This window comes from Gambusia affinis, linkage group LG20 (assembly GCF_019740435.1).
Source record: "Gambusia affinis linkage group LG20, SWU_Gaff_1.0, whole genome shotgun sequence".
Classification (NCBI taxonomy): Eukaryota; Metazoa; Chordata; class Actinopteri; order Cyprinodontiformes; family Poeciliidae; genus Gambusia; species Gambusia affinis.
In genome coordinates this window covers 14113149-14140071 of record NC_057887.1, presented here as the reverse complement: position 1 = coordinate 14140071, position 26923 = coordinate 14113149, and the positions used below count along the sequence as shown (strand labels likewise).

General features: G+C 40.2%; 1 protein-coding gene across 3 annotated transcripts in view; it reads left to right on the top strand.

The window, feature by feature from the left end:
• Nucleotides 1-26923, top strand: part of LOC122823786 (C-terminal-binding protein 2) — a 148985-nt gene that overhangs the window by 73377 nt on the left and 48685 nt on the right. For 2 of the 3 annotated variants that reach the window (XM_044103769.1, XM_044103770.1), the window contains one exon: nt 5331-5543. In XM_044103769.1, coding sequence (XP_043959704.1) covers nt 5486-5543 — 58 coding nt within the window. In that variant the 5' untranslated portion in view covers nt 5331-5485. Of the gene's footprint in view, nt 1-5330; nt 5544-19670; nt 21445-26923 lie in introns of those variants that run through there. The other variant, XM_044103768.1, reaches the window with a different exon arrangement.

The following is a 26923-nucleotide window of genomic DNA, read 5'->3' as shown; positions in this document are numbered from 1 at the left end:
CTGGCCTCTCGCTGACACCAAGCTGGTGATCAGAGCAGTTCTTATTTCACCCGCCTTCCCTCTGCTCACCAGGTTGGCACGCTGCAGGCGCTTTCCTGTAACTGGGAAGTGTTTCCAGCTTCAGCCTGCGAAAGAAACAGATAACCTGACCCTGCTGAACTTTAAGAAGCAAGGTTTTAATAGATGCAGTGCTTTGTAAATACTCCTTTAAAATTCTACAATTTTACATGCTACAGTCTTAAACTTTAGTGGGTTTACTTGGGATGTTATGTGATAGACCAACACAATATTTTGGAAAATGTGAAGTGGAAAGAAGAAACATGGTTCTTACATTTTCCTACAAATAAAATTCTAAAAAAGAGCACCGTCTGAAAATGTAACAAATGTTGAAATTTTTGTCCCTAATCAAACCAAGCCTACCGGACTATCATATATTTGTTTACAAAGTCTCACATCTGAGCTGCGGGTCTCTGCAGCTCCTCCAGAGTTAACTTGGTCCTTTGGGTTGCATCTTTGATAAATATCCGTCTTCTCAGTTTAGGTGTATGGTCATGTCTGGGTTTGTTGCTTGGTCATGGTCTTTCCAATTATTAGATGCTGGATTGAACAGTGCTCTCTCTACGAGCTCTGTGAGTCACTGTGGCACAATCTGGGCTACTTTACACAAAATCTTCATCACTGACACCCCTAGTGCCACAGTTGTGCAGTTGCCGAGGCTAAATATAATTGTGTCGAACTGTCACCTGCCTACGCTGTCACGTGCCGTGTTCAGTTCAGGGAAATCACTCTCTTCTGTGCCTGAGGTGCTGAGGATTGAGGCACGAAAGCCGATATTAATAGTAGAGTCCGTTTGTTGCTACAGGGTGTCCGCACTTTCCTGTTTTCTATTTCTTTGTTTTGGCCGAGCACTGACAGATTTACCACTGGAGGAACTCCAGCATCTAAAACGGAAAAATAGGCTCTATTGTTCAAATTGGTCTCCAGTGGAAAGAAAACAGACACTGTTCTGAAGAAAATAACAAGGGAGTAATCATGGTTTTCAATGTGAGTCCTGTAAATAGTGTTGTCATCGAAACATGTTTGTTATTTCTGTAGGAAATTGAGGGAATAGAGGTATTTTCTCCTCTCAGTGAAGAGTCCCCCTGAGGGTGAAAGTGTTGAGTCCCAGTGAAAAGTTCAGCTTTTTCTTTGAGGAGGTTCTCATGTCTGAATCCCTAAAGAGACTCGCTGAGCACCGGCATTTGATTGGAATCAGCCGTAAGAGGGCTGGAGATTGCTCAGCGTATCCCTGCTTCACACTGTCAGATAACGTTAACAGTTGCCTCTTCTCACAATTTTCTTGTCAAGCTCCAGTGGGAAATTAAGTCAGGAGAAATAACTGCAGAAAGTGATCCAGCTCGATTTGTGAGCAACTTTTGGCAGGAATCTGTAAAGAACTCGCATGCAGATATGTTATCTAAACTCAGAGAGACTGTAGCACAGGCTGGGGGAGAAAATAAGTTGTATTCAGAACTCTATTTAAAGATGTAATCAAAGTTTTTTTTTAATGGAGTTACATTATTTTAGTTTAGCCAATAAAATGAGAACCAGTCACTGTACATGGCTTTTAAAGTATTCACACCAGTTGAACTTTTCATTCAAAAAAGTTGAAATCACCTTCCTAAACATGATCCAGAGTTATGATGGATTCAGATTAATATATGCTCCTTTGCTAACAAGACCCAGACCTAAACCTAATTGAGAATCTGGAGCAAGACTCAAAAGGTGATCTTCTGACACGCTATCCAGACAATAATCTAACTGGGCTTCTGGTACTTTCCAGAGATTAATTTTTACAGAGATTTGTTCATATTCAGTCAATCTTATACATTTATTTTAAAGATTGAACTAAAATCTCTATGGTTTCCCTGGGGTTTTATCATTCTTTTTTTGTCCCTTGAGAGTTGATTGGATGTAAAAGATTATTTGATGCAGCAGAATAAAATGAAAGAGAAGCCATTCAACCATAAAGTAGGTTTGTCATCATCTTAATCTTTAAAGATTTACACAGTGATTCAGCTTATGATGTTGTATTGAAAGAAATCACAACAGTTGTTAAAAGCTTTCCATTCCAATCACTAAATAAATGTTGACGTGAACATGGTTAGAATCTGTTAATGTTCTTATTGTCTGAAAAATTTAAAACAACTGTCCTCTGTGGCTTTTCTTGTGGTTCAGATGCTAGTGCTTCTCATATTTGAAGATTATGTCCAAAAGTCTTATCAGTGCTGCAAAGCTTTGTCTTCATGTCTTTCTGGATGTGATACTTCTCTCCCCTGAGAAAAGGAGAACCGTCCCAGTGGCAAGTATCGCTTGTCATGTTTTGATTTGTATTGAAAACACATTGATTTTCTGGATTTATCCGTCACTCAAATGTTTCCTTGTGAAAATCTCCAATAAAGGATTCCCTAGTTTTGGGGAAATAACTGACAAGTGTGGAAATGTGTAGTTAGATGTAGAAATGTCAAACGTATTCTCTGTGAAGCCTCAGAACAAGAGATTCCCTTTCAGCTCTGAGCTTCAGGGCTTCACTGGTTGTTCTCCACGTCCTTGGAAAGCCAAATCTTACCGGAGCAAACCCCAAGGCTTAATGTCAGCAAATTAATTATGGATTCACCCAATTAGTTCACAAACTACTCTGTGTGTTTGAGGGGAAAATGATTACTCTCCAAGATGATGTCTCTTCTCAGTCCTTGCCCCAGTGAGCACTGCTCCTCTCTTAGAGGAACTGTGTGTGTGTGGGGGAGGGGGTTTGTCTGCATGTGTGAAACGACACGCAGCAGGCAGGTAGCATGACCTTTTTAATTATTCAGCCTCCCAAACCTATCCACAGCATCCACTTTGGCTTTTATCACCAACACATTTTAAACAAAAGAGGATATGTCCAACGTTCTGATTTTAATATATGTTGACATGGACCTAATCTAGTCTAGTGGATTGATTGTTTTCTGTGAGTAATTGTATCTGGTAAATTCAGGTCTTTTCTGAAACTCCCCACAAGTGTGGCAGGTGTAGAAATGGACAATTTTCTTCACTGCTCTGTCTGAAGTCTAGCAGGGATCACTGTGTCATGGTCAAGTTTATGGTGTAATATGATTCTTTCTACTTGTCACATTAAGTTCCTGATAGCTTTCACTGTACTCTTTGGTAATTTAGAAAGTCTTCTGTAACCAGTCCTATCAGTTTGCTTAGCAACAATAAGATCATCGTGGTGACAAAAATCATAGTTTCGCTTGGGCAAAAGTACCCCCAGAGTATGATGCTGCCACCACCCTGCTGTACTGTGGGTTTGGTGTTCTTCTGCTGATGTTCTGTGTTGTTTTGTCAACGTGTTACCTTTCATATGTCAAAAAAAGTTTAGGTTTGGTTTAATCACACCATGACACATTTTTTCTCAAGGAAGAAGACTAGATGTTTGGCTTGAAAATAAATGCTTCTTCCAACTCTGGAGAATGTAGGAGATTTTATCTGATCACATAAACGTTGGAATAAGATGCTACCGGATCTTATTTCAGTAGCATCACTTAAAATTAACATTAATCACTTAATGATTAATGTTGGTCCCATTTCTTTCCATTGCAAAATTCTGATAGTTTTGTTTCTCTGTTGGCCTGCGTTCAGCACCTCTAACACTCCGACAGCAGTCTGTGCATTTGCAGATATTGGGTTAGAGTTTGTCTCCCGTGGATGGCTTCACTGCAAAGCATGATTATGCTTCACAGACTTAATCATAACAAATATGGATTTCCACATTTATTGTCTTGCCATCCTGTGGACAAACGTTTCTCTTTCAGGGAGCCAGGAGCCACGCGGGCCAAGAGCTTTATCAATCATCTGACTTCTAATGCTTCTTAAATATTAGGATTCAAGTGCATGACCTTTGTGTTTGGATTTAGCATACAACTTTGAATACCTTTTTGAAATGTGTGTGGCTGCACCACAGACTTTTGCTCTTATTCTAGTTTCACACTTTGACTAGATTACTTGAAGTGTGAATTGTTGAACGATGATGAGATGAGATGTTTGAGTCTCACAACCATTCTGCTCATTGCTTGCAAAAAGTATAAGGAGTACAGTAGAGAGGAAGTCCATGAGAAGTGGGCCTCTGTGCACAAGAGCACTTTTTCCACCCACTTCAAATCGTTTTCATGTCTCACACATACGCACGCCCATGTATCTGGAAGACAGCCCGGTGATTGATGACTCTGTGTGAGAGACCTCAGAGGCAGCAGCTCTGCAGAAAGATGGACAGTTGAAAAGCAAGGAGGAGGGACTGAAAGACGACTGAAATGAATCAAATAGCATGGTGAGGTCGAGCTGCAGCCGTTAACATGCTGAGGCCACCGTCTTGCATTGTTTGGCGGACTTGAAAGTAACCTTATACACCAGTTTCCTCTCAACAAAATCACAATTTTTTTCTTTTTTTAGTTCCTTTATGACTATTTTTCAAGAAAATGCAGTTTTTTAAAAAGAAAAAAACTATTCATACTCTGTGTAGTTTAAAGTGAATAAAAATGTGATGTGTATTCCACACCTTTCACTCTTATATATTATCAAATAGTCATCAAATTTGATGGTATATTACTGAGACAAACTCATCTAAAATAATATAAATAATAAATATATCTTTCTGTGTCTAATCTACGTTGGCTATATTATGCATGAGTGTAACTTGCATAGAATTACTGAAATAAGCTAGCTTCTCAATGGTATTCTCATATATGGAGATACATTTCTAGAAATCCATAGATACTATGCTATTCCCTCTGAGTTGATTTTAAGTACCCTCTATTGGGCTGAATGTGCAATTACATGTCATGTTATGGGACAGCCTTGTTTCAAGCTTAAGTCTTGCCCACCTCCTTCACATGGAATTAATTCAATGTATGTCACATGAATGAGCTTTTAGTAAAAAACCTACAATGTTTTTTCAAAAAATGTACTTGAGATGTTGCTGCAAGTGATGAAAAACATGGTGAGTCAGATGATGCTGCAGATGTGTTTGCCAAATTGAAGAAATTTGGAGCGTTTAGAGCATCAAAGTTTTTTTCACTTTTTAGACCAAACAAAGCACTTTGTCACCACCGTGTGTGAGAATGTACGTGTGTGATTAAGGGATTTTTCAGCATCTGCTGCCTAGAGCTCCTTCTGAGCAAGATGCAGAGCGACTTTGTTGTCGAGGTCTCTTTAGTGCCTTCCAAGTCAGCATTTTGCTGTGCTTTTACGACAATAATATGCATTCTTTTTTACACCGCGTGTCTGTGTTTACCCAAGCCTCCTTGTGTTTGTAGGTGTATGTGCCGAGGCGGAATGCCCCGGGGAACAGCGCTGACTGTGCACTAGGAGTCTGAACCTTGTCAGTGTTTGTGGCTGAGGAGGAGAAGGAGGAGGAGGAGACGGAGGAGAGGTCCCCACCAGCACGCCGTGCCGAGTAGTGTTTGACGCCATGTCCCTGACTGACAAACATAAAGTGAAGAGACAGCGACTGGACCGGATCTGCGAAGGTAAAGAGACCTTCTCATTATCACTCCTCACGCTTTTCGGGAAATTTTTCACCAAACTGTTGTTTTAATAATTGCTTTTGTGCATTAAAACATTTCTTGATTGTTTTTATTGGGTTTCTGTCAGTAGAAAGCGTGGGCCAGTTAGTTATCAAAGTGGACAGTGGTTTTAAAAAGTCAAGTCTGTAAGAATTTTCCATCAAGTCATACCTTTGGTTTATTGACATAAATGGCTGGAATGACCAAAGTTCTCTTTGGCTGTATGAGTATCGAAACACTGTCTTCCCAGCACTTGCTGCATCCTACCAATCAGCTGGCTGAAAGAAGGCTCTTATGTTTAACACTCACTTGTAAAAAACACAAACTTAATCATTTGAACATGGCATGTTATGTTGTGGAAACTAAAAATAATATCACATTCACAGCATCTTGCTGTGAGAATGATTCTGCCACCCAACATGTATTTTTTTTTCTTGTAGTAAAGCTAGGAAGCTGATTAACCAGGTAAGATTCCTCAATAGGTTATTTTGCAAAGTATAAAATGATTAAAAAAAATATTTGTCATAATAAGCACTTGGAAAGTATTAAAAACATTGAAAGGTGTTGGTTCTTTATGTTTGCTTAAAATGTCTCAAAATAACATATTTGCATTCATTAGCACAATTCCTTAACACCCACTTTGTGTTAAGGCTGAAAAGCTCACTGTACATCTTTAGCTGCCACATGTATGTTGCTTAACTACTTTCAAAGACTGCACAGATTTATTTGTCTATTATTTATGTTGTTGGAAAATCTTCTCTATGTAGTTATGACCTATTTCTTTGCCGCTCTCTGGAGGTCACCAGATTGTGTAGAACTCTGCTGATTAAGTTGGTAAGGCTTTAAGATTTGTCAATGCAAAGTTATTGCTGTCATATTTTAATATAATTATTAAACTGTTATTCAAAAAGTCAATAAACTACATTTTCTTTAGTCCTTAAACTGGTAGCTAATGATGGGCACATTAGTATTTGTAAATTAAAAATTCATTCAAATGTTTTGCCAAAGTGCATCATTTAATTTTTTTCCCAAAAGCAGAGGGTGCAAGTATTGCTGATTATTAAAAAAAAAAACTGGGTAGCGATCATTATCCTTTTTCCATAGAAACAATGTGAAATTTAATTAGACTTCTCTTCCATTCCTCCTGTGTTCACTGAGCTGCTGGCAAACTCAGAAGCAGTAAGCCTGTTTTACTCGCTTTGGAGAAATCCTCCTTTTTCCTTTTACTTTGCTCCTCACACATACGTTCCTCTTTGTAATCTCATGGTTGTATTTTAACTTGCAAATGTGCAAATGAATATATTGTGACAATTCAGGGGATTTTTTCTTTAGATGGCTCTAGGAATATTCAGCTTTCAGAAGTTTAACTTCTTGTTGACAAAACTTTCCTGAAAGTTTGTTTTTTTTTGCTTTAATTTCTCAAGTATTTTAACTAGCTGAGCTTTGCTTGATTAAAAACTATAAAATATGTTCCTCTTAACTGTTTAAGTTGATCTATCTATCTATCTATCTATCTATCTATCTATCTATCTATCTATCTATCTATCTATCTATCTATCTATCTATCCATCCATCCATCCATCCATCCATCCATCCATCCATCCATCCATCCATCCATCCATCCATCCATCCATCCATCCACCCACCCACCCATCCATCCATCCATCCATCCATCCATCCATCCATCCATCCATCCATAATAAATTCTCATTTTGCTTCAACTATCCTCGATCTTATTACCACATTTTTATCATCTATTAGTGAGGAATATTTAATTATTTCAATAATTTCCTCCTGGCACACAGCATAGGTTTTCTGTGCTGCAGAAATCAGTGCATGATTGTTGACCTCTGCAGCTATCCAGAGATGAGACTGAGATCTCTGCCTCACTCTGACCCTCTCAGTTTGACCTGGGGGCTGTTTGCGTAGGAGTATCTCTTATGTGACTTATTGTTTTGGAGAAGCTCTCAACATTTGAACTGAGGTTCGACTACTGCAGGGGCTGAAACACTTTCATTTCTGTTAAGACTGTTAACTGCACCAATTTTTATTTAGGCTTTAGGTTGTGGATTGAAGAGCAGTGGGGACCTAGACATGAAATAGGAGTGCAGCCCCTTCCTCCCCCAACCTTCTGCTGAGCACATTGATACAAAGTCGGTCCAGGCGGCAGAAATTCTATGTGCCTTCCTATGGGTGAAGTTTAAGGCTTGGCGAATGTACATTTTCAAACCCACTTGTTTGCCTCCACCTTGCATGTAGGGGTGTGTTTGTGTGTGTGCCAGTCAGACGGAGTCCTGAGGTAAAATCATCTCCACTCTGCCGTCTGGGTCCCCGAGAGGCTTGTTAAGCTGCTGGGCCCTCCTGGAGCCGGTGCAGGGAGGAGGCAGACACGACAGCGGTGCTGGAAAATGAAGCTTTATGCACCATTACCCTCAGTGCCAGCATATTTGTTTTGGTACATGATGCAAGCACCTCAGCTTTGTGCACTTGAAATGAAGGGCATAAGCCACACTTCCTCTAAAGGCTCATAAACTGGTCCTTGAAACATTATGGTTCCCCTACAAACACTGCAGAATAATATTCGGCTGTCATACTGAGTGCTGGTTCGTATTTTATCTGGAGTCTATGTGATGTAGACCAACACGACCTACTGTATAATTGCAAAGAGGAAAGAAATAATACTTGGCTGTTGGATTTTGCTCATATAAATCAATATAATATCCTATTCACTGTGACACTCCTAAATAAAATCCAGTGCTATATAGTAGGCTGGGAGAATGAATGCAGCAGGTAAGTGACTTGATGCAATCTGCTGCTTCCTTTGATAGAAAACGTTTTAAACCAATTTGCATCATGTACTGAACTTAGTACACTGATTGATAACTGTGATCAATTGGTATGTATATATGTTTGAATTGAATTGAATATGCATCAAGACCAGTGAAAAGAAAGCCATGAGTTTTTCCTGCAAGCCCTGGAGGGGACAGAGAAACACATTGAAGGGTTATTATACCAAAATGCAAATCAACACAGCGCGTTAACCTCGGCACACGACTCCCACTGGGGTTGGAGCATCAAGCTGTAGGAGGGCTTTGCTTCAGCAGGGACAGTGAAGCTGGTCAGAACTGATGAGAGGATAGATGAAACTGAATATGTGGTAAAACTGGAGGACAGCATTTTAGAGGACAAAAAAGATTTAAGACAACAACCTTAAGCATACAGCCAGAGCTACTGTGGAATGGGTATGTTTATGTGTTTGAATGGTCCAGTCAAAGTTTCTGTAGCAACAGTTCACAACCAATTTTCACAGACACGCTCCAGACTAATTTTTATGTTCCAAATGAAAAGCATTTATACGTGACTTAATCACACTTATCATGGGTTAATGTGATTAATTTTATGTCATATTTGTATAAACAACAGCCTTACATTCAGGTAAAAAAAAGTCCACTCCATGTCAGATATCAACATTATGAGGCAGTTATTTGGCAGTTATAAAAGCTTTAATATTTCATAGTGCAGCTGTTTACATTTAATGGGGGGAATCCTTCTCGATTAGATGGGCTGTTAAAGTCCAGCTGCTGAATTTGTATGTATTAAACACCTGAGACAGTTTAGTCATTCCTGTGGGAATGTTTGTCTGCTTTGAGCTCAGAGAGACCTTACCAGCTGGTGGTGCTCTGTCGTTGCAGGCAAAAGTTTGTGATTTGACTATGAATATAACTCTGAATTCAAAACTGCAATCCATATCCTCCAAATTAGAACACACAACTATTAAGTATGAGGAAGCTTATCTGGAAGAAGCTCAAGCAGCTTGTAAAAGTTGGGCCTACTTGTGCTTTTTTTTTTATTAGCTTCCTTCATCTTGTTATTATCTTGTGACAGTACTCTCCTCCCATTGCTGAATAACTACAAAATTGATCCAAAGGCATCAGTTACTACTTCTGCAAACATTGCGGTGCTGTTTGACGTCTACGTTTTCCTGCACACATGGGTTGCTTTTGGTTCATAAACCGTTCACACAGAAATCTGATTGTGGTCACATTTAATTAAATGAACCACCACAGAAAAAAAAAAATGTAACTGATAATCAAGACCTGGTGTGTGAAAGTAGCTTTAGGAAACATTTTAGAGCTTCAACCATAAAGATGAAAGCTGTACCTAATGCAAATATAAGACAGTAGATGGGACTAAACATTAGAAGTACTAGTTAAACTGCTTTTGTGTGCTCTTTTTAATGCACTAATTTGATGAGTCTGAATACAGTGAGTTTGCATGACATTTGTTCAAATTACAAAAGGTTTGGTGTGTGAGACAATTAGTGTAAATTTGTTGTGAGCTATCGGCTGGGTGAGTTGTTGTGCTGTCAGTTTAACACAGATCTGTTGCAAATCAAGCAGCTAAGTTAGATTAGCCTTCACTAAGTACCGTCTTAAAAAATCTGCAATTACAGCTGAAATGTATGTTGAGGTTGGAATAGCTATATGCATTCATATCATTTTCCTTACATAATGACTCCCTAGCAGTCCTTTATGCCAAGGAACAGACTGTGCCTTTTAAACTGTTTTAACAATTATAATTGCAGTTGAAAGTGTATTATTTTGTCATTTAGATTTTTTTTTTTTCCGCATTGTGGATTTTTTCAAGAGAATTTTTTTTCTCTGCAGAACAAAAGATTTGTCTAGTCAGATTTTTTTCCATTGTGTTGCTGCATCTGTGAAGGAATGGGACAGCTTAATTTCCAAGAGAAAAAAATAAGGAGAGATGTTACAACAACTTGCACGCTTTTCGTCCGAACAGGGTCTGAAATGTAAAGCCTCACTATGATGCCGGGATATGCAAACACAAGTACCCACAGCTCTCCAGATGGTCGTCATAAAGGATCAGAGAATCTGTCCTCCAGCCACCTTGGTGAGGGTGTAAAAACAAATAAACAGCTTGTGGTTTGTTCATGAGCCAGTGACCAGGCAGAGTTGTCCCACTGATTGCATGTTGCGGCGTGATAAGGCTGCCATGGTGATTGTCTCTGAGCATAGGGAGGGAAACACAAATAAAGGGAGCTTCTTCTTTTGCTTTTCCTCGCAGGTAGAATCCTCACAAGACAAGGGAGTCACTCATCTTAATCCAGGTTCCCAGTTTAAACAGGCTCATGGCTGGCAAACATCTACAGAAGAGATAAAGCCGTATAATTCTTGCTGTCTTCTTTCCGTGTTTTTCCACAGGAAAAAAAACGATCCGCCTTTTTCTTTAGATCATATGTTTTCCAAAAAAAATAAAACCCAGCTCTCTTTTTATGCAAAGAGAGGTTTTTATTTATTTGAATCGTCCAAATTGTTGATTAAGGTTATGGGATCACAAATGAAGTATCTACGGATTCCCGGTGGGTAGATGACAAGACTGATTAAGCCATTAAAGTCCTTGATATGTATTAAACATAATCTGGCCTGTCTGCAAATAAGGAAGCATGGAGCTGGTTGGGAATGCTTTTTATCAAAAGATGCTAGTTGGCTCAATCAAAGCCGCTGCTGGGAAGCATGAGCGTTATGAGGAGCAGAGAGCAGCTATCTGTCTCCCTCTCTCACTCTCAGGGGGAAGGAGATTCATTTCTGTCGTCTGAAGAGATGAGGAGTGATCTGCCACGGCCCCTGTTCCTTTCAGCCTCAGGTCCTTTCATGTTCCCATCTTAATTTGAGCTGATCCAATGTTTATCATTCTGCAACGACAGGGCCGAGTGGCTGAGAGCGATGCAGGGACAGTTCTGCTCCTAAACCAATTTTTTGATTTTATTCTCTTTGCTGAGATTGTTGTTTTGCTCATAGACTGCAATATTCCCCTCCCTCTGGGTTAGACTGGAGCTGCACTAATCTTGTCAGATAATGTTTTAATCAATGTCTGCATTTTATTCGTAGTGTGCAACATGATGGCACTTTATGCTGGTATAATTAGGAATATAATTTATCCGTATCAGATTCTGAACGAGAGAGGAGTTATTACGCAAATAATTTTACGTTTCAGAGCTCCAACATTAATATTGAACATCTTGAAACCAATCAAAGTTCTGCTGGGAGAAATCAGCTTATTCTATTTTATATTATATCATTATTGCTACAGGGGTTTAGAAAATGAATATAATGTAATTTTAGTATTTATCTCAGTTACTTGATTGACACCTTCAGTCTGTAGCTGTGCTATGTTTAGGCACAGATTAGGCTCTTGTTGAAGAAGCCTTTAGATGTTGTTTATTGGTCAGTGCTCTGTCCAAACTGAGACATTTTCTGATGTTTCCATAAGTAAAGATTTTGTGTTACGAAACAAAGGCACTTCTTTTTAAAGGCCACAAGATGAGTTTCTCGGGTTGTTTAGTGACTTTGCAGAATCAGGGACTTTGCAGAATTTCTTTTCTCTGTAAACCATCCATCAATCCATCCATTTTCTTTACACCCTTCTTCCCTAAATGGGGTCGGGAGGGTTGCTGGTGCCTATCTCCAGCTGCGTTCCGGGCGAGAGGCGGGGTTCACCCTGGACAGGTCGCCAGTCTGTCGCAGGGCAACACAAAGACATACAAGACAAACAACCATGCACACACTCACTCACACCTAAGGACAATTTAGAGAAACCAATTAACCTGACAGTCATGTTTTTGGACTGTGGGAGGAAGCCGGAGAACCCGGAGAGAACCCACGCATGCACAGGGAGAACATGCAAACTCCATGCAGAAAGATCCCCGGCCGGGAATCGAACCCAGAACCTTCTTGCTGCAAGGCAACAGCTCTACCAACTGCTCCACTGTGCAGCCCCTCTGTAAACCAAAATAACTTTATTTTACAGTAAATTTATGACAATATCCCCAATATGGAGACTTGGTTGCCTGGTTTAGGAACAGGAAACTGAGAGTTTAGGAACAGATTAATCTGATCTTTACTTAGAGTTAGAGTCCAGTCCCTTAGTGCCAGTGTCCTGCAACCTTCAATTCAACACACATCAATCAAACATCAACTGGACTGCATGCTCAGGAGACTGCACAGCTTTTCGGTTGAGGCATATCGGACACAGCTTAAGTCTGCAGCACATCTGCTCTCGAGAACTGGAGTTTGACACTCCTGATCTAAACTACATCGTAAATGTTAACTTGACTTCATGACATGCTTTCCCTTCATGGACACTAGATTTGCATATTTATGATTAATAAAGGAAAATAAGAACATAGCTAGGTTTCTTTTTTGTCCTGCTGCCAGGCTAATGACCTAAAAGGATTTAATTGCTGTTCTTATACATTTTTGTAGCCTATGACCAAGTGAGGCAGTATAAGAATTACAGGACCTGATCAGTGATTATATATTTGGAAGTGTCGTATATAATAGCTTGAGAGCTGGTATCCTGCATGTGTCCTACTTGATGACATGTTTAGGAGGTAATTCCATCATTTACATCAGATAGGTTAAATCAGAAACACGTAAAACAGGTAGGACACTTCTCATAGAGTACTCAAACTGGACAGCACTAATCTAGAAAACATCATTTATCTGTCAGATTTCATCCCAACCAAATTATTAAGGTTGCTTTTTGGTGTCCACCTATTTTTAGATCTGATTAACATGTCCAAAGTGAATGGATATGTTTTTCTTACTTAAGGTGAATATAATTAAACCTACACTGTGTAATGTTTTTTGATTAGGGTGTTCCAACTTTGAATTAAAAACAATATGTTCAAAATATAGTTAGTTTTTTTTCCTCATTATCCAGTACTGCTGAATTAATCTTTTTGATTTGTGGTTACAATTTAGCATATTTGTAAATTGGACAAAGCAGTAGGCATTATAGTGACTTTATTAGGATGCTTTACAGCATCTTAAGCCTTTTTTTTTTTAAATAAAAAGTGCTGGGGGAAATACAGACCTTTTATAAACCATTAACACCACAGGAAAAATCCATGAACGTCATATTAGATTTTTCAGTCCTCGACAGCTGAACCACTCTATATATCTGCCTAAAACCCCAGCTGAGCTGAGCGTAGCCGGCTTCCATCTAACTATACAATTTATCCTTTCTCCACCTTTGACAGGAAAATCACATTTTTCTCTCCATCCTTTCCCCTTTCTAATACACTCGTTCCCTCCCTCTTCTCTCACTCAGCTGCACACGCCTCATCCCTCCAAAAAGCAAGCGGGCTGTCGCCTGTCCCTTCTGTCCGCCCCATCTGCGATGCAGTATGGGCCGCTGGCTCTGTAATGATCGGCGAGCTGAGCGCGGGGCTGCACGCAAGCCCAAGATATGGGCCCCCCAAAAATGAAAGGCGAGGCTCCACTCCCTTGCTTTGCTGAGTCTTCGAGAGGTCTCACCCCGCAGCGGTTTGCGCTCTTCCTTCTATTTGTGCAAATGTGCGACGTGCTGCGTCACACTCTGCAGAGACGTGCACAGTCTAGATAACACAGCAGATGCACATAAACCCTCCGAAGGCCATCGAACCAGAATTGGTACCATGTGTTTTGCCGTCCCCCGCCGCCCCCTCTTTCCTCCCTGCCGCTTGTGTTCTGGTGAGGAAAGGCTCAGAGGCTTGTTAAAACTTTAATATACTGTACAATCACAGTAATTGAGTGGAATGTTGGAGTTCTTGCAGCCGCAGCTTTAATTTATGAAGTCCCCATGAAAGTTTAATGTATCAGCAGTTGTAGGGTCGCCACGATCTAAATCATTCGGTAGCTATCTCTGTTCTGCGCGGGCTGCCAAGTCCTGCCGTTAGCTTCTTGTGCCCTAGAAAGATGGCCAGATTTCTCTGAAGCGACGAATGTTCCTGGACGTCTGTTTAGCACATTGCACCTAAAAGTCTTTGACAGAACTGAACGTCTGTTTGTGTGTGAGCACCATCGGTTATGAGGTTAATTTTGATGTTTTAACCAAATACAGCCACAGTGTATTTTGGATTTTCTTGTTTTGGCTTTTTTTAAAACAAAAAAGCCAAAAAAGATCATGGATCCTTGATGCTTGGTGACTCTCTTGGATAAATTGCTCTCCTAATTACGGAGCAACCCTAAGGCGTGTCAGCGAATGTAAAGGAGATGGATTTAGTAATACAACTCTTGCTTATATATTGTGGGGAAATATGGTAAGTTGCTTGATGAGGGTATATATCCAATATTCTTACAACAGTTGTACCAACACAAGCCTAACCATACTTGTGCTGTTTATAATTAATAATGTTTTGTCAGGACGTGGGCATCTGAGTGACACACTGCCCTGGAAGGGGCTTATTAAGAAAAGTTATTGTCTATGATTGCTGTAGAGAAACAACATAGTGATTAATGGTGTCTTTTGTGGTGTGGAAACGGGGACACTGAGACTCAGACCTGCGAGGGTATAGTGCTGAGAAATTACTACAGGGAAGCTGTTATGTGTCTAATGAAAGGAAACATTCATCCAATAACTGCAAGAGGCTGAAGAGAAAATTAAATCCTTCTATCTGTTTTTTTGTTTTTACTACTTCTTTAATTCCAATGTGGAATTATTTCATAGAAATTTCACTATTTCTGATATTATGTCATTGTTACTAGAGCTGCATGTTATCTGAAAAATAGGTTATTGCAGAGTTATTGTTGAAGTGTTGCACTTAACCTACAATTCTTCCACTACTTTCTTTGTTTTACATCATCTTGATGTCGGCTCCTCTTTGTGAGGTTTTGCATGTTGTTCACTAAGATCAGGTGCCTGTTGCATCAGGTTATGGGCATAGAGGACAGTACAGGCCCATCCAGATGGCTAATATATTACAGTCAGAGTTCAAATGAGTAGCTCCCAAAATGTCATAAACCATCAAAATACTACCCAGTCCTTTGTAATTACTATATTACACACATTAATATGTAATGGCACTTTGATAAGCTGTGCTACTCTAATTATTAGGTCATGGGATTTCTTGAACAATAGTGAGTTTCCAAAAGCATTTATAGATGGAAATCCACAGATTGCATATGCACCATATGAATGACAACCCATTCACATTACAGTTTAAAATTATGTTGGCACCCTCTTTGCAGCCATAACAGGAAAACTTTATTATCTCTTCAAGGGTATTTTTTGTTTACAGCAACACAAGCAAGACTTCATAGATTTCATGCACAGTCTATGAAAATCATAGACACAAATAGTATGTAGTTATTGAATGTGCAACGTTAAGTTCCAGCAATAGTTAAAACTAGGCCTGCAGCATTATGTTGACAAAATGCACATTTAGATTTAAATATGTTAAAATAATTTATAAATTTAATAAAAGATCTGCTAACTGGAGATGGAATAAAAGTTATTTGTTGTTAAGAGACGTGAAATTACTCTGTCCTGAAGGATTCCAGTTAAAAAAACAAGGATGAAACATGTCTCTGTTTTTGGCCAATTGTTCACTCTATCTCTAGTGGAGACTCGCCTCCCTGTTTTAAGGATCACGGTATTGTTTAGTTGTATTTTTCCAGGTTGATATGCAAATACAGATGGTCAAAGCTAATTGCAGTTTCTTCCATAGGGGCATTTGTGGGCTCAGACTCTAATGTTGGATGAGATGGTTCATTGTTTCAATTCATTTGAAAGGTGTTCTATTGTGCAAACCAGTCAAGTTTTTCCACACTGGATTTACTCATTGACATAGTTGTGCTTTGTGTGCTTGTGCACCATCATGTTGGAACTGGAAATGTCTACACCTAAGTTGAGTATGAAGTGGTCCACAATGTGTATTCTGAAGCAATAAGAGTTCTTATCACTTGAACCAATGGACCACTCATTGTAATCCCCCCTAGTTCCAATTTGTGACTCAATATTGTCAACCAATTACCTTTCTTCTACAACTTAACCCATACTTATCCTTTGGAGTGCAAGACAAAGAGACATGATTTGTCTCTCCAGAGGACATGTCTCCCACTGCTCCAGAGTCCCGTGCCATGTTGACATAAAACCCATTCAACGAAGCTATCTTCACACTAGGCCATATGAAGTTTGAAGGTCTGCAGCTATGTACTCTGAAAAAAGGGGTGACCTGTAATTGCTCCTCTGCATCCACTGACTCGGCTGTATGATTTAATGTGTACTAACACTTTTTGGCTGAGTTGCTGTCATTTCTCGTTCACATTATTGCAATACCACTAACAGCTTGCAGAGGAATATTTAGTATCAAAGTTATTTCATGACTGGAATTATTGCACAGATTCCGTTCCATATGGTGCTACGCTGGAATTCACTGAAGTCCTGTGAGTGATCCACTCTTTCACACGTTTACAGAAACAGTCTGCTTGCCTAGGTGGTGGATTTTATGCACTTCTAGACGTGGAAGTGATTGCAGTAACTCATTTCAAAGTTATGGATACGTGAACAAATACCTTTGGCCGTATAGTGGAGGAATATTAGAAATCTAATGCTTCTCTTACTAGGAAAAGACACTTATGTCTGTTTCTGTTTCCTTCTAAATATATATCCTTAAGTTTATTACTTTTACTTTACTACTTTTACTTTGCACTGTCAAGTTTAACTCTGGTAGCTCAAAAAGATTTGACCACATTTTTAGTACTCTGTTTTCAGTACTTCCGGTTATCTGCTAAAATTAAATTCTCTTTTGCAGCCTAAATGAACTCAATTGTGTTTTAGAAAACAGTTTTCTTTTTAATCAAAGATCTCCATGATCCTTATGACTTCAATCAAACACCTCGATCAAACTGAAAACAGCTCATTTAGTTTCTTCTTCAGTCAGTGACAGCATCCACGCCGAATAATGTGCCACTGTTGAAGAAAAGGTGTTGACTGTTGAGTTTTGAATCAGCTAATTTCTCAGATCAGCTCTATGTATATCTCAGTAACTTCTTAAAGATAATTTTAACAGTCTTAAACTGTAAATCGTAAACATTATTTGTATGTATATGATGTCTTTGCAGTGTTGCTGATTAACATAAGTCAAAAGACCCGGTCAGCTTATCTCCTTGGTTGCTTTCGTTCTACCTTTAGTTATAGAGTCCTTCCTTCTCCTTCTAAAACTGTTCCAATAACTCTTGTCACCACAAATAAACACTGGCAGTTACCTCTCAATGGTGGCATGCCAGATAAGCAATATTTGCACATCTGGTGTGTTTGGTATGTAGCAAGAAAGTTCATAAAGTTCGTGCTCTGAGAGCGGAACAAGTCAATCTTGTAATACCGTTTATGAAATATTTCTGAAATAAATCTAAGGCCTGCGTCAACCTTTTAGCAATATTGTCAATAATTTTGCAAAGACCATCCATATGTTGTACTTATTAAGATGTTGGTTTTCCATGTCTGTATATAAAATTACATCTGTATTCACTGCAGACATTATTGCACACACTTTTATTGCATTCCTGTTTTATGTCTCATTTGCATTAATTTCCTTGTTACTTGTCAAGCTCTTATGCTCTCTGAATCATTAGTTGCAACTGACTTTTATATTACTCATGCTGAAATCAAGACTACTTTTTCAGGACCTCATCTGAATTTTATTAATCAGAGAATACAAACAATTAGAGGGTTTTTCGTGCAGTAGCAGTCATAGCGTTTTGCTGTATATTTATTTTTGAACTGAAGCCTTATGCTTGTACTTAATTGTATCTTCAAATCTTTTCTTAAACATTAAATTATAAAAGACTTCATGCTGTTATCTGTTTGAGTAAATTTGGACAAAAATAAACGTATACCCTCGTGCATCATGTTTCACTAACTTTGTGTCTAAAATCTGACAAAATAAGTCAGACTCAATGTTAATTACTGGAGTTGTTTTTACTATTGCACAGTTTTCTCCCACACCTTTTTCTTCCATTCAGCTTGCCAGAGTTTGCTTACATGCAGCATTCTGTAAACTGACAGTTTCTTTTCTTTTTTTATGACTAATAACTATTTGTGGCTTAGCCTTTTTATTGATGATTATTGATAAGAATCCACTGGCTAACTAAAGTTGTCTCTTTTCCAAATGAGTGTGTGAGATATTCCATATTGTCTTTTGGCAGTTTTTTCATTTCTTTTTATATATTTTGGGGTTTCATGTGTAAATGAATGAAGTTATTTTTACAAACTTCAATCCTTTACTGAAGTAAAAATAATACTTGAATAATTGTTAACATTGGACTATACACCAGTCGGTATGGAAGCTTTGGGAGTATGCATGTTCTGTGAATACATTTGCCCAGTAGAGGAGGCTCTGTGTTCTTCATGGTTGAAGTGGAGCATGTCCTGGTTTTCTTCTAACAGCTATCAGATTAAGTGTAAGCCTCAGAAGTACTTGTGGGAGTCGACTTTGTTGCATATCCCTCCCCATCTCTCTGGGGATGTGCAGCATGTCACCCCCCCTTTTTCCTCCTCTGCCTCTTGGGTAAGATCCAGTCAAACCCACAGGGATATGGGCTGCAGGCCAGCAGAGAGGTGAGCAACAAACACCATAAACAGTGTAGTTTTACACTCCCTGAACACACCCCTGGGCCTCTGCAGACTGCCGGCTACATGCACTATCTAGACCAAGTGATGTCACAGGAGCAGTGGATTTAAGCAGGTTTTAGTTTGACGCTAATCCCCTAATGGTGAGCGCAGTAAACGAGAGGACAGTCCCTGCCAATAGCATGCATGCATCAGCCCCCGTTGGATTAGTACATCTCGTCCCCTCCTCCAGTCTGTTGTCATTGTCCAGCATGTGTTTTTACCCCAATTTCTTACCCTCAGTCTTAGTGTGGGATGCCCAGCACAAGCATGATCCCAGCAGAATGGAGTAGAGCCTCACTCTGAAGGTGTGTTATTTTTCTGCCAGTATGCCTGTGTGTGTGTTCTTTTTCTATCATGTTGTATGTCTCTCCCCATGGATTTCTAATGTTTCCAGGGCTGAATTATTTAGACAGGCTGCCAGCAGGGAGCTACATGATAGCTCAGACTTAAGAGTGAAGGGAGGGAGGGGGTGTACAGCTGCAGATCAGGTAAGAGGGTACCTGCTGCTTCACCTGTTCGTCTCTCCTCCCCACGTCTCCCTTATGATTGGGGGGGTCAGTGTAACTGGAGAGTTTGAAACCCAATACTCGGCTCTATTTTCCGCTTTTGTAGCTATCCTCATTATTGTCTTTACTGATGCCTGACTTGAGCGAGCAGTCGCATTTTGGTGGCTCTCTGGGCCAGCAGGTCGCTGCGTGGAGCGAGGGCCAGAACGACTGGCCAGCAAGTCGTTGTTTCTACTGCGGTACCGAAGGCCAAAGAAGTTCTCTGCTGCTGGATGGTAGAGACAGCACAACTGGTTTTCTTCATCAGCTAGACCTGGCTGAGAAACAGCATCAAGGCCTGCATGGACAGCAGCTCCTGAGGAAGGGCTCTGTTCCTGATCTGAGCAGTAACCTCTACCTAAGGCAAGCCATGGCAGGCCGGACCTCGGTACCAGCTCAAGATTACTACCTGGCTGACACTTCCTTATCTGGTCAGCCACCTGAAGAGTCTGGGTTTTACAGGGATAACCAGCACTCACTCACCAGATCAGCCTCGCATTATGGAGGGGTGAGGCCTGCGTGGGATCAAGGACAGGCAAGGGCCACACCTTCTATATTGGCCTCTGCTTCTGCACCTACATTTGTGCCTCCTCCTCCTCACCCTCCTCCCCCGCCACCTCCACCCACTCCTCTTCACGAGCTGAGCCGTTTGTACCGGGAAGCTCTGGGTTCTAAGATGATCCCAGACGTCCAGCGTATTGGTGGCAGCTCTTTTACTCCAGCCGCTATCTACGGGGTCCAGCCCCCTCTTTCCTTTTACGCCTCTGAACCGCCGTCTGTGCCTGCACATCAGGTTTATAACAGCATCACCAGCTTGCCCCTGGACCCTCGCCAGCCAACTGGCACCAGCTCAGTGGTGGACCGAGTATCTCAAGTGATGGACGGAGCTCTCCCACGAGCCTATGGAGCTGTGGCCTCCCAGAGGCTGCCCTATGACCCCAACTATGACCCTGCCTCAGTCATGGTGGCCGCCACAGCTGGAATGCCTTCCAGCCTACCTCCAGTCCATCCCAGCTCTGCAGACCCCAAGAAGATGGTAGACTCTACCTTTTTGACTTTCCTGCGAGCCGAAGGCTTGGCTGAGAGCACCATCACTCTGCTGCTGCAACACGGCTTTGATTCCACGGCCATGCTGACGATGATGGAGGATCATGATATTCGGTCTGTGGCCCCAAACTTGGCCCAAGCCCGTGTTTTGTCCCGCCTGGTGATGGGATGTAAAACAGGCGGTGCTGCAACACGTACCCGGTCTAACAGCTTTAGCCATCGCAATGACCTCTATATGCAGCCACAGGGGCTGACGATGGACACCAGTCTGATGCAGCAACCCTCCACTACTATTCAGACCGTATCTCCGAGAATGGGGGAGTTTCTCGGCCGAAGGCCAAGCAGTGCTCCTTCTCAGCATCTCCTTGAGACCACCACCTACCCCGGGGCAAGGCCACTGGCAACTGGAGCTTTCCCAGTTAGCCCTGGAGGATACAACAATGTAGTGCCTCAGGGAAGACCTCTCTCTATGTACAATCCCCACACCGGTCTTGCTATGTCTGCGCTAGGACAGCAACCCCCACCAGCCCCTGGCACTCCCGGAATGGCGCCCAAAACCTTCTCTGGCTCCTATTCCCCCATGGAGCTGATGAAGAGAGCCCCAAACCTTCCCCCGGCTTCCCCTATTGCAGCAGCGAGCCCCCTCCACAGCCCACAACTTCTCCGGAAAGGGATCAGTGCTGCTCCTGAGAGCACCATCGTTCCTTCTACCTCCAACACCACTTTCCAAGGGCAAACCACCACCAACAACAAGCTGGTTGGACGTCGCACCGGTCCACCTGTTATAGTCTCAACCATGACCACCGCACCCGATACAAGTAATGTGAAACCTCACTTTTTCATTACCTATTTTTTAAAATCTTAAGCTTTAATATCTAAATCAAGATTGTTTGTTGATAACAATAATTTCCACTGTGATTCTACTCTTAGGATAAATTTGTGGTATGCAAAATTGAAATCACACTGACATTGTTTTTTGAAGGAGCAGCATGTAAGATGACTCTGACAAGTTAAGCTGCTTTGCTCTGAGAGGTTTCTCTCTCCAAATTATGCAACTATTTATACATGTATTGCACCAGCGTTGTGTCATTTGCCAGAGGGGATTGTGTCTCATCACCAACTTGAAACATTTCAAACAAGCACCACTCAGTTTTTTTAGGATGCTTGTTTTTAATCAAGTTGGTGGTCAAATTTTCTGTGCTTTTGTGGTTGTTTTGCAGGGTTGTGGTGAAATTTTATGCCCACTTTGTTGTAGAGTCCTCTCAAAATACATAAATATATGAGGTAGTGTTCATCAGCCATCCTTCAAATGTGCTTTGCCTTTTGAGAGATATATATATTTTTTAAATACACCGCTTGTTTTTAGTATGTAAGAGACATTGCTGTCATTCTACTTTACGTTGTACTCTCACCTAATCTGGAGCTTAACAGTTAAAAATCCAATTACACTAATTGGATGTATGTTAGTGTAGACTATAATAGGCAACTGGTTTTTGTAGCTTCAGCTGTGTTTCTGTAGTGCAACACAACTCAAAGACATTTCCTTTCTCTCTGCCTCTTTCAAAACTAAATTGAAACTGTTTAATAAAAATATGCCTTGTTCTCAAATTGAATTTTAGTGTTATCATTAGCAGCTATTTTTGTTGTTCTTTTCAAATCAATATATCAAGTATTTTTTGTGAGTTTTTTATTTCTCAATTAATTGCAAGTCATCAGTTCTTTTGATCAGTTCACCTAAGCTATTTTTTCAAATAATCTAGGCTGTTTTCTTGCTTAATCAAAACAGCCTGCATTCCTCCAAGAAAAGAAAAGTAAGTTTTTTTTATATATACTTTTACATTTGGTATTACTGTTGCATTGCAGCAGGAAGGTCCTAATGCAGAATCCCAGCCTGGGGTCTTTCTGCTTGTAGTGTCCGTGCTCTCCCTGTGCATATAGGGGATCTCTGTGAGTACTCCAGACTTCTTCCCCAGTCCAGAACCCTCACTGTTAATTGTTAACAGTTAATTGTGATCATGCACAGTTTCTTATTGTGTCCCATCCAACAATCCAGCAGTGGGTGTTCTTAATTACACTTTTGAAATTATGGCCTTGGTTTAATCAAATCATAGCACAGTATGGTGTTTAAAATATCCTGTATTAATATCGACGTAGCAAATGTAATTAGAAGGGGGTGAGTTTACACTGCACTAATTCTGCACAGTACCACATATAGAAAAAATAGTAAATTAGCGAAACATTGACCTAAACATTTCCATAAACCCCTTTGCAAAGGAAAATGTCGGAGACAGATGTGTCTGACTGCCTAGAGTGCATTCAGCACCTTAAAAAAGCACTTAGGCCAGTTTTATCTTTCATCATTGACCCCTGGGTGTCATCAGCTGCTTCTCCAGCAAGGCGCCTGTGCTGATGTGGTTTGCGTCTAAACACATATTTATTATTGCCTAACTTAAAGTTCCCTGGAACTTTAGAGCTCTTCAGACTTTAAAAACTTTAAAAATCTTTATTCACCCTTTGTCCACTGTAGTTGTTTTGAAATTGTAGTTTTTAGATGGAACTGACCAATGATTGGAGCAAATCTCAGTTCTCACACACCAACTTGGAGAAAGTCAATCCAATTCAGTCTAACTATATAGGGCCAAACAGACATTTCATTTAAATCACACAACTGATCCTAGCCAACTAACAGTGCATTAGGTTTAAAATATTGCTCAAGTTAGTTTGAATGGAACCAAGATTTTATTACGTCATTGATTTACATTATTCATTCATGTAGCAACTGTAGACAATCGCTTGCTACATGCTTCCTCATACTGAGCAAGCATGCAGCAACAATGGAGAGGAAAAACGTCCCTTAAACAGGAAGGAACTGCCAGCACAACCACAACTGGACTTAGAGCAGGCGTCCATATCTGCCATGACTGACAGCCGTGGCAGATGGGTTTGAGAAGACAGAGCAGATGCACAAAAAATAAACAGAAGGAGTGTTTCCTAAGTTAAAGAAAAGTAAAAAGTAGGAGAAAGAGAGAGATTGATTTTTGTCTCAAACAATGCCCTCCTACAGGAAGTTACAGAGAAAGGGGTCAATTTGTTCTCCAGGAACTTAAAGTAGCACAGCAGCTTAACCTTCAGGGAGAAATTTTATTTAAAAAGATTAATTTACAAAAAAGAATCTCTTTAATAAATATTTTAATGTCGACTGGTTATGATAGTCATCGATTGTCTTCATCTTAGTCTTGATGTGACATTTAAAATCACTGCCAATAAATAGCAGTTATGACAGACACTTAGAAATTCTGTCATGTGCTTTTATAGCCATAGTGAAATTTAATACTGCAGCCGTGTATTATCTTTGAAGGTCACACAAATGGGCTTTCGTGTAAATAGTTATGAAAGTATTTCTTTTATGCTCTACAGAAGTTTTCTCAAAAAATCTTATAGAAATATTGTGAAACTGTTTGAGTTTTAAACACAGCTAGTTTGTATTTTAGAACCATCATGTGGGATACTTTTTTTTTTTTATCTCTAAACATCTAAATTTCAAGTTTAACAAACAAACATCTTCTAAACATCATCTTCTAACTTTGTTTTTAGGCGTGTAACACCTAATCTTACTCCCCTCCTAATGGCTCTTTGGCCTGTTGCACTTGAGAATAGTGACCTTAATGAAGTGGCCTCCCTTCATGTGTTTTCAAAGAAATAAGAAGTAGATCCAGAAGATGGGGGAGGGAGAGGCTTTTTCGAGCTTCGTGGAAAACGTCTGTCAGGGGTCACCACTACCCACAGCACTCTTATCACAGCTGCCGTTATTTGCATGTGACTACATTTGCTGCTGCTCCAACTTCATCTGATAAGAGGTCGCTCTTGCCACTTATCGGAAAGCATATTTCTTAATTGTGTGTTGCCAGGCAACTTCGATTTCTGTGCTAATCAGAGATGGATAATCTTTACATTTAAGGAAATAGGAAATGTGGGGAGCTGCATGCAGTTTAGCACTTGTTTTTTGGTTGTTGTTTTTTTTCAATTGTAACCTTTTTTTTGCATTCAAGGATGAATATAGTGTAAAAATAATGAGACGCTGTAGGGCGCTTAATGAATTTTTTTTTTTTTACTCACCTCCCCCCTTCGTCCTGTGTGCCGCACATGTATTACTTTGCATTTTTGTGTGAAGGTATCTGCAAAGAGCCTCTTCTGTTACAAATGATGGTTTATGATAATCAAGATACACATGAAAAAAAGTTGAATTAATTCAGACTTGTTATCCACAGTCCCTGCACTACATGGTAAATGCCCTTGATGCTGAGTTTGTGCTCCTTTTTTCTAATTTGCTGTATCATCGAGGTTTGGAATGGAGACAATGAGCTTGTGGCACATCTGAGGGAAATGAATGTTAAGTTGCTTTAATAATGGCTCGTCTGTATGGTTGGGTCTTATATCTTTCATCTTAATCTTGACATCATTCTGTTTAGATCAGGTGAATCTGTTGGCCAATAAAACAAAGTGGTACCACGGTCGTTCAAACAGTTATTTGAACTTTTGTAAATTGGCCAGGTCCTACTGGAACATAAAATCAGCATCTCCTAAAAGCCTTTCTGGTTATGTCTGTTGCGGTTTTTAAGGTATTTTCTTGTGTAGAAGGGAGCTTCATAAAGGTCCATGAGACACAGGAGTTGGCTGTCATATTACGTTACTGTAGCACTCAGATTTAAATACAAGGTAGACAGGTTTTTATAGCTTCCGCTGTTGTAATATACTTCAGCTCTTTTTCTGTCTGTAATTTGTTATTTAAACATGCAAATCATGTAAAATGGCAACGCATTTTAAGAATTCAAAGCCATCAGTCTTTTTAAATACTGTAGTGTTGAGGAATGAAGTTTTCTTCATGCATACTGCAGCTGCTACTTCAGTGGTTCAATGAAAAGACAGAACATACTTCTCAGTCTTATTTTAGTGAATTTAAACATACCTGCTTTTTTGTAAATACACTTTTTCATTTAATTACCTTAGCTCAAACTACAAATTCTTTAATTTTTTAATTTTTTTTAATCAATTCTTACTCTTAAAGCAGACCTCAGGTGGGAGGGCCCATGTTTGTTCTCTGTTCTCCACTTGAGACTGTATTGGTTGGCTAAAGCCGTAAGCAGAGCTTTAAACGTGGCTTTAAACGGTGGCGTCTAGCTTAGATGCAACAGTTCCCTTCCACCTGAAGCAGGGAGAGCGCCTTGCAGCTCTCAGATTGGCCAAGGAGGTGTCCGTCAGTGGCATCCCACAGAGCGGCACAGGTGAGTAAACCCTGGCTGCAGCGTCATATGAAACAACCCCAGCCGCCCTTCGAAAGAGACGTGATTGGCTTGTAGCCTTTTACCGTGCGTGTGTGTGTGCTTAGTAGATTAGGTAAAGGTAGATGCTTTGCACGTGGATTTCCCTGTGAGGATAATCTGTGGAGCATCTTTAGATGTGCTTTTCTGGGCAGGAGAATTAGGAGGCGTCGTAGGGACGCTGCATTTGTGGGCAGGTCTTGTTGGACGTGTCACTTCACCTGGAGCTTTTCTTTCTGTGCTGTTTTAGGATCCATTTTATGACACTAAAAGCTGCAAATCAGTCCTTCTGATTGGAGACTTCTGATGTTGCAGCCGACAGTTATGTAATCTCCCAGCCCATGTATCTGTCGGGGGCTGAATGGGTTTTTAATTTCCTTCCCTGTGTTTGGAAGGACATTCACAAGGATCCATACCTAATGTGCTTTCATTTGTCCTCTGCTAAACTGCTTTAAAGTGTCTGAGTGTTTTGTTTTTGTGCCCAAACCCATCTTAAAGGGGAACAAGTGTACATCTTGTACCACTGAGGCTCATTCTGAAAGCATTTCGGGTTTTACGTGTAGCCTTTTGAATTTTAGCAAGAAAAATATTTTTACTGACAGTGCAGGTTTTGTCACATTTTAGCGTGACGAAAAACAAAAAAAGCAGCAAAATATCTGTAAGGGTCCAAATATTTTCTTAGCAGCAATGAAAATGTTTAAATATAAAGAACCAGGGTAAAATAACGTGAATAAACCCTTGTTAGTAAATTTTATTATTCTGATCTGGAGGAATTAAACTATTTTTAATATAAACACTACAAACATACAATAGGGCACAAATCAGACAACTTTCTCACAATTTTTTATGCACCATCTGCTCTGCAGAGATCAAGCTGTTAAACGGCTGCTGTTAACCTCTATATTTTCTCTCTCGTCTCAGTCTGAAGCCCTCCTTTTTTTTCCTCTAGTTTTCTGAGAACCTGCTAAATGTTACATGA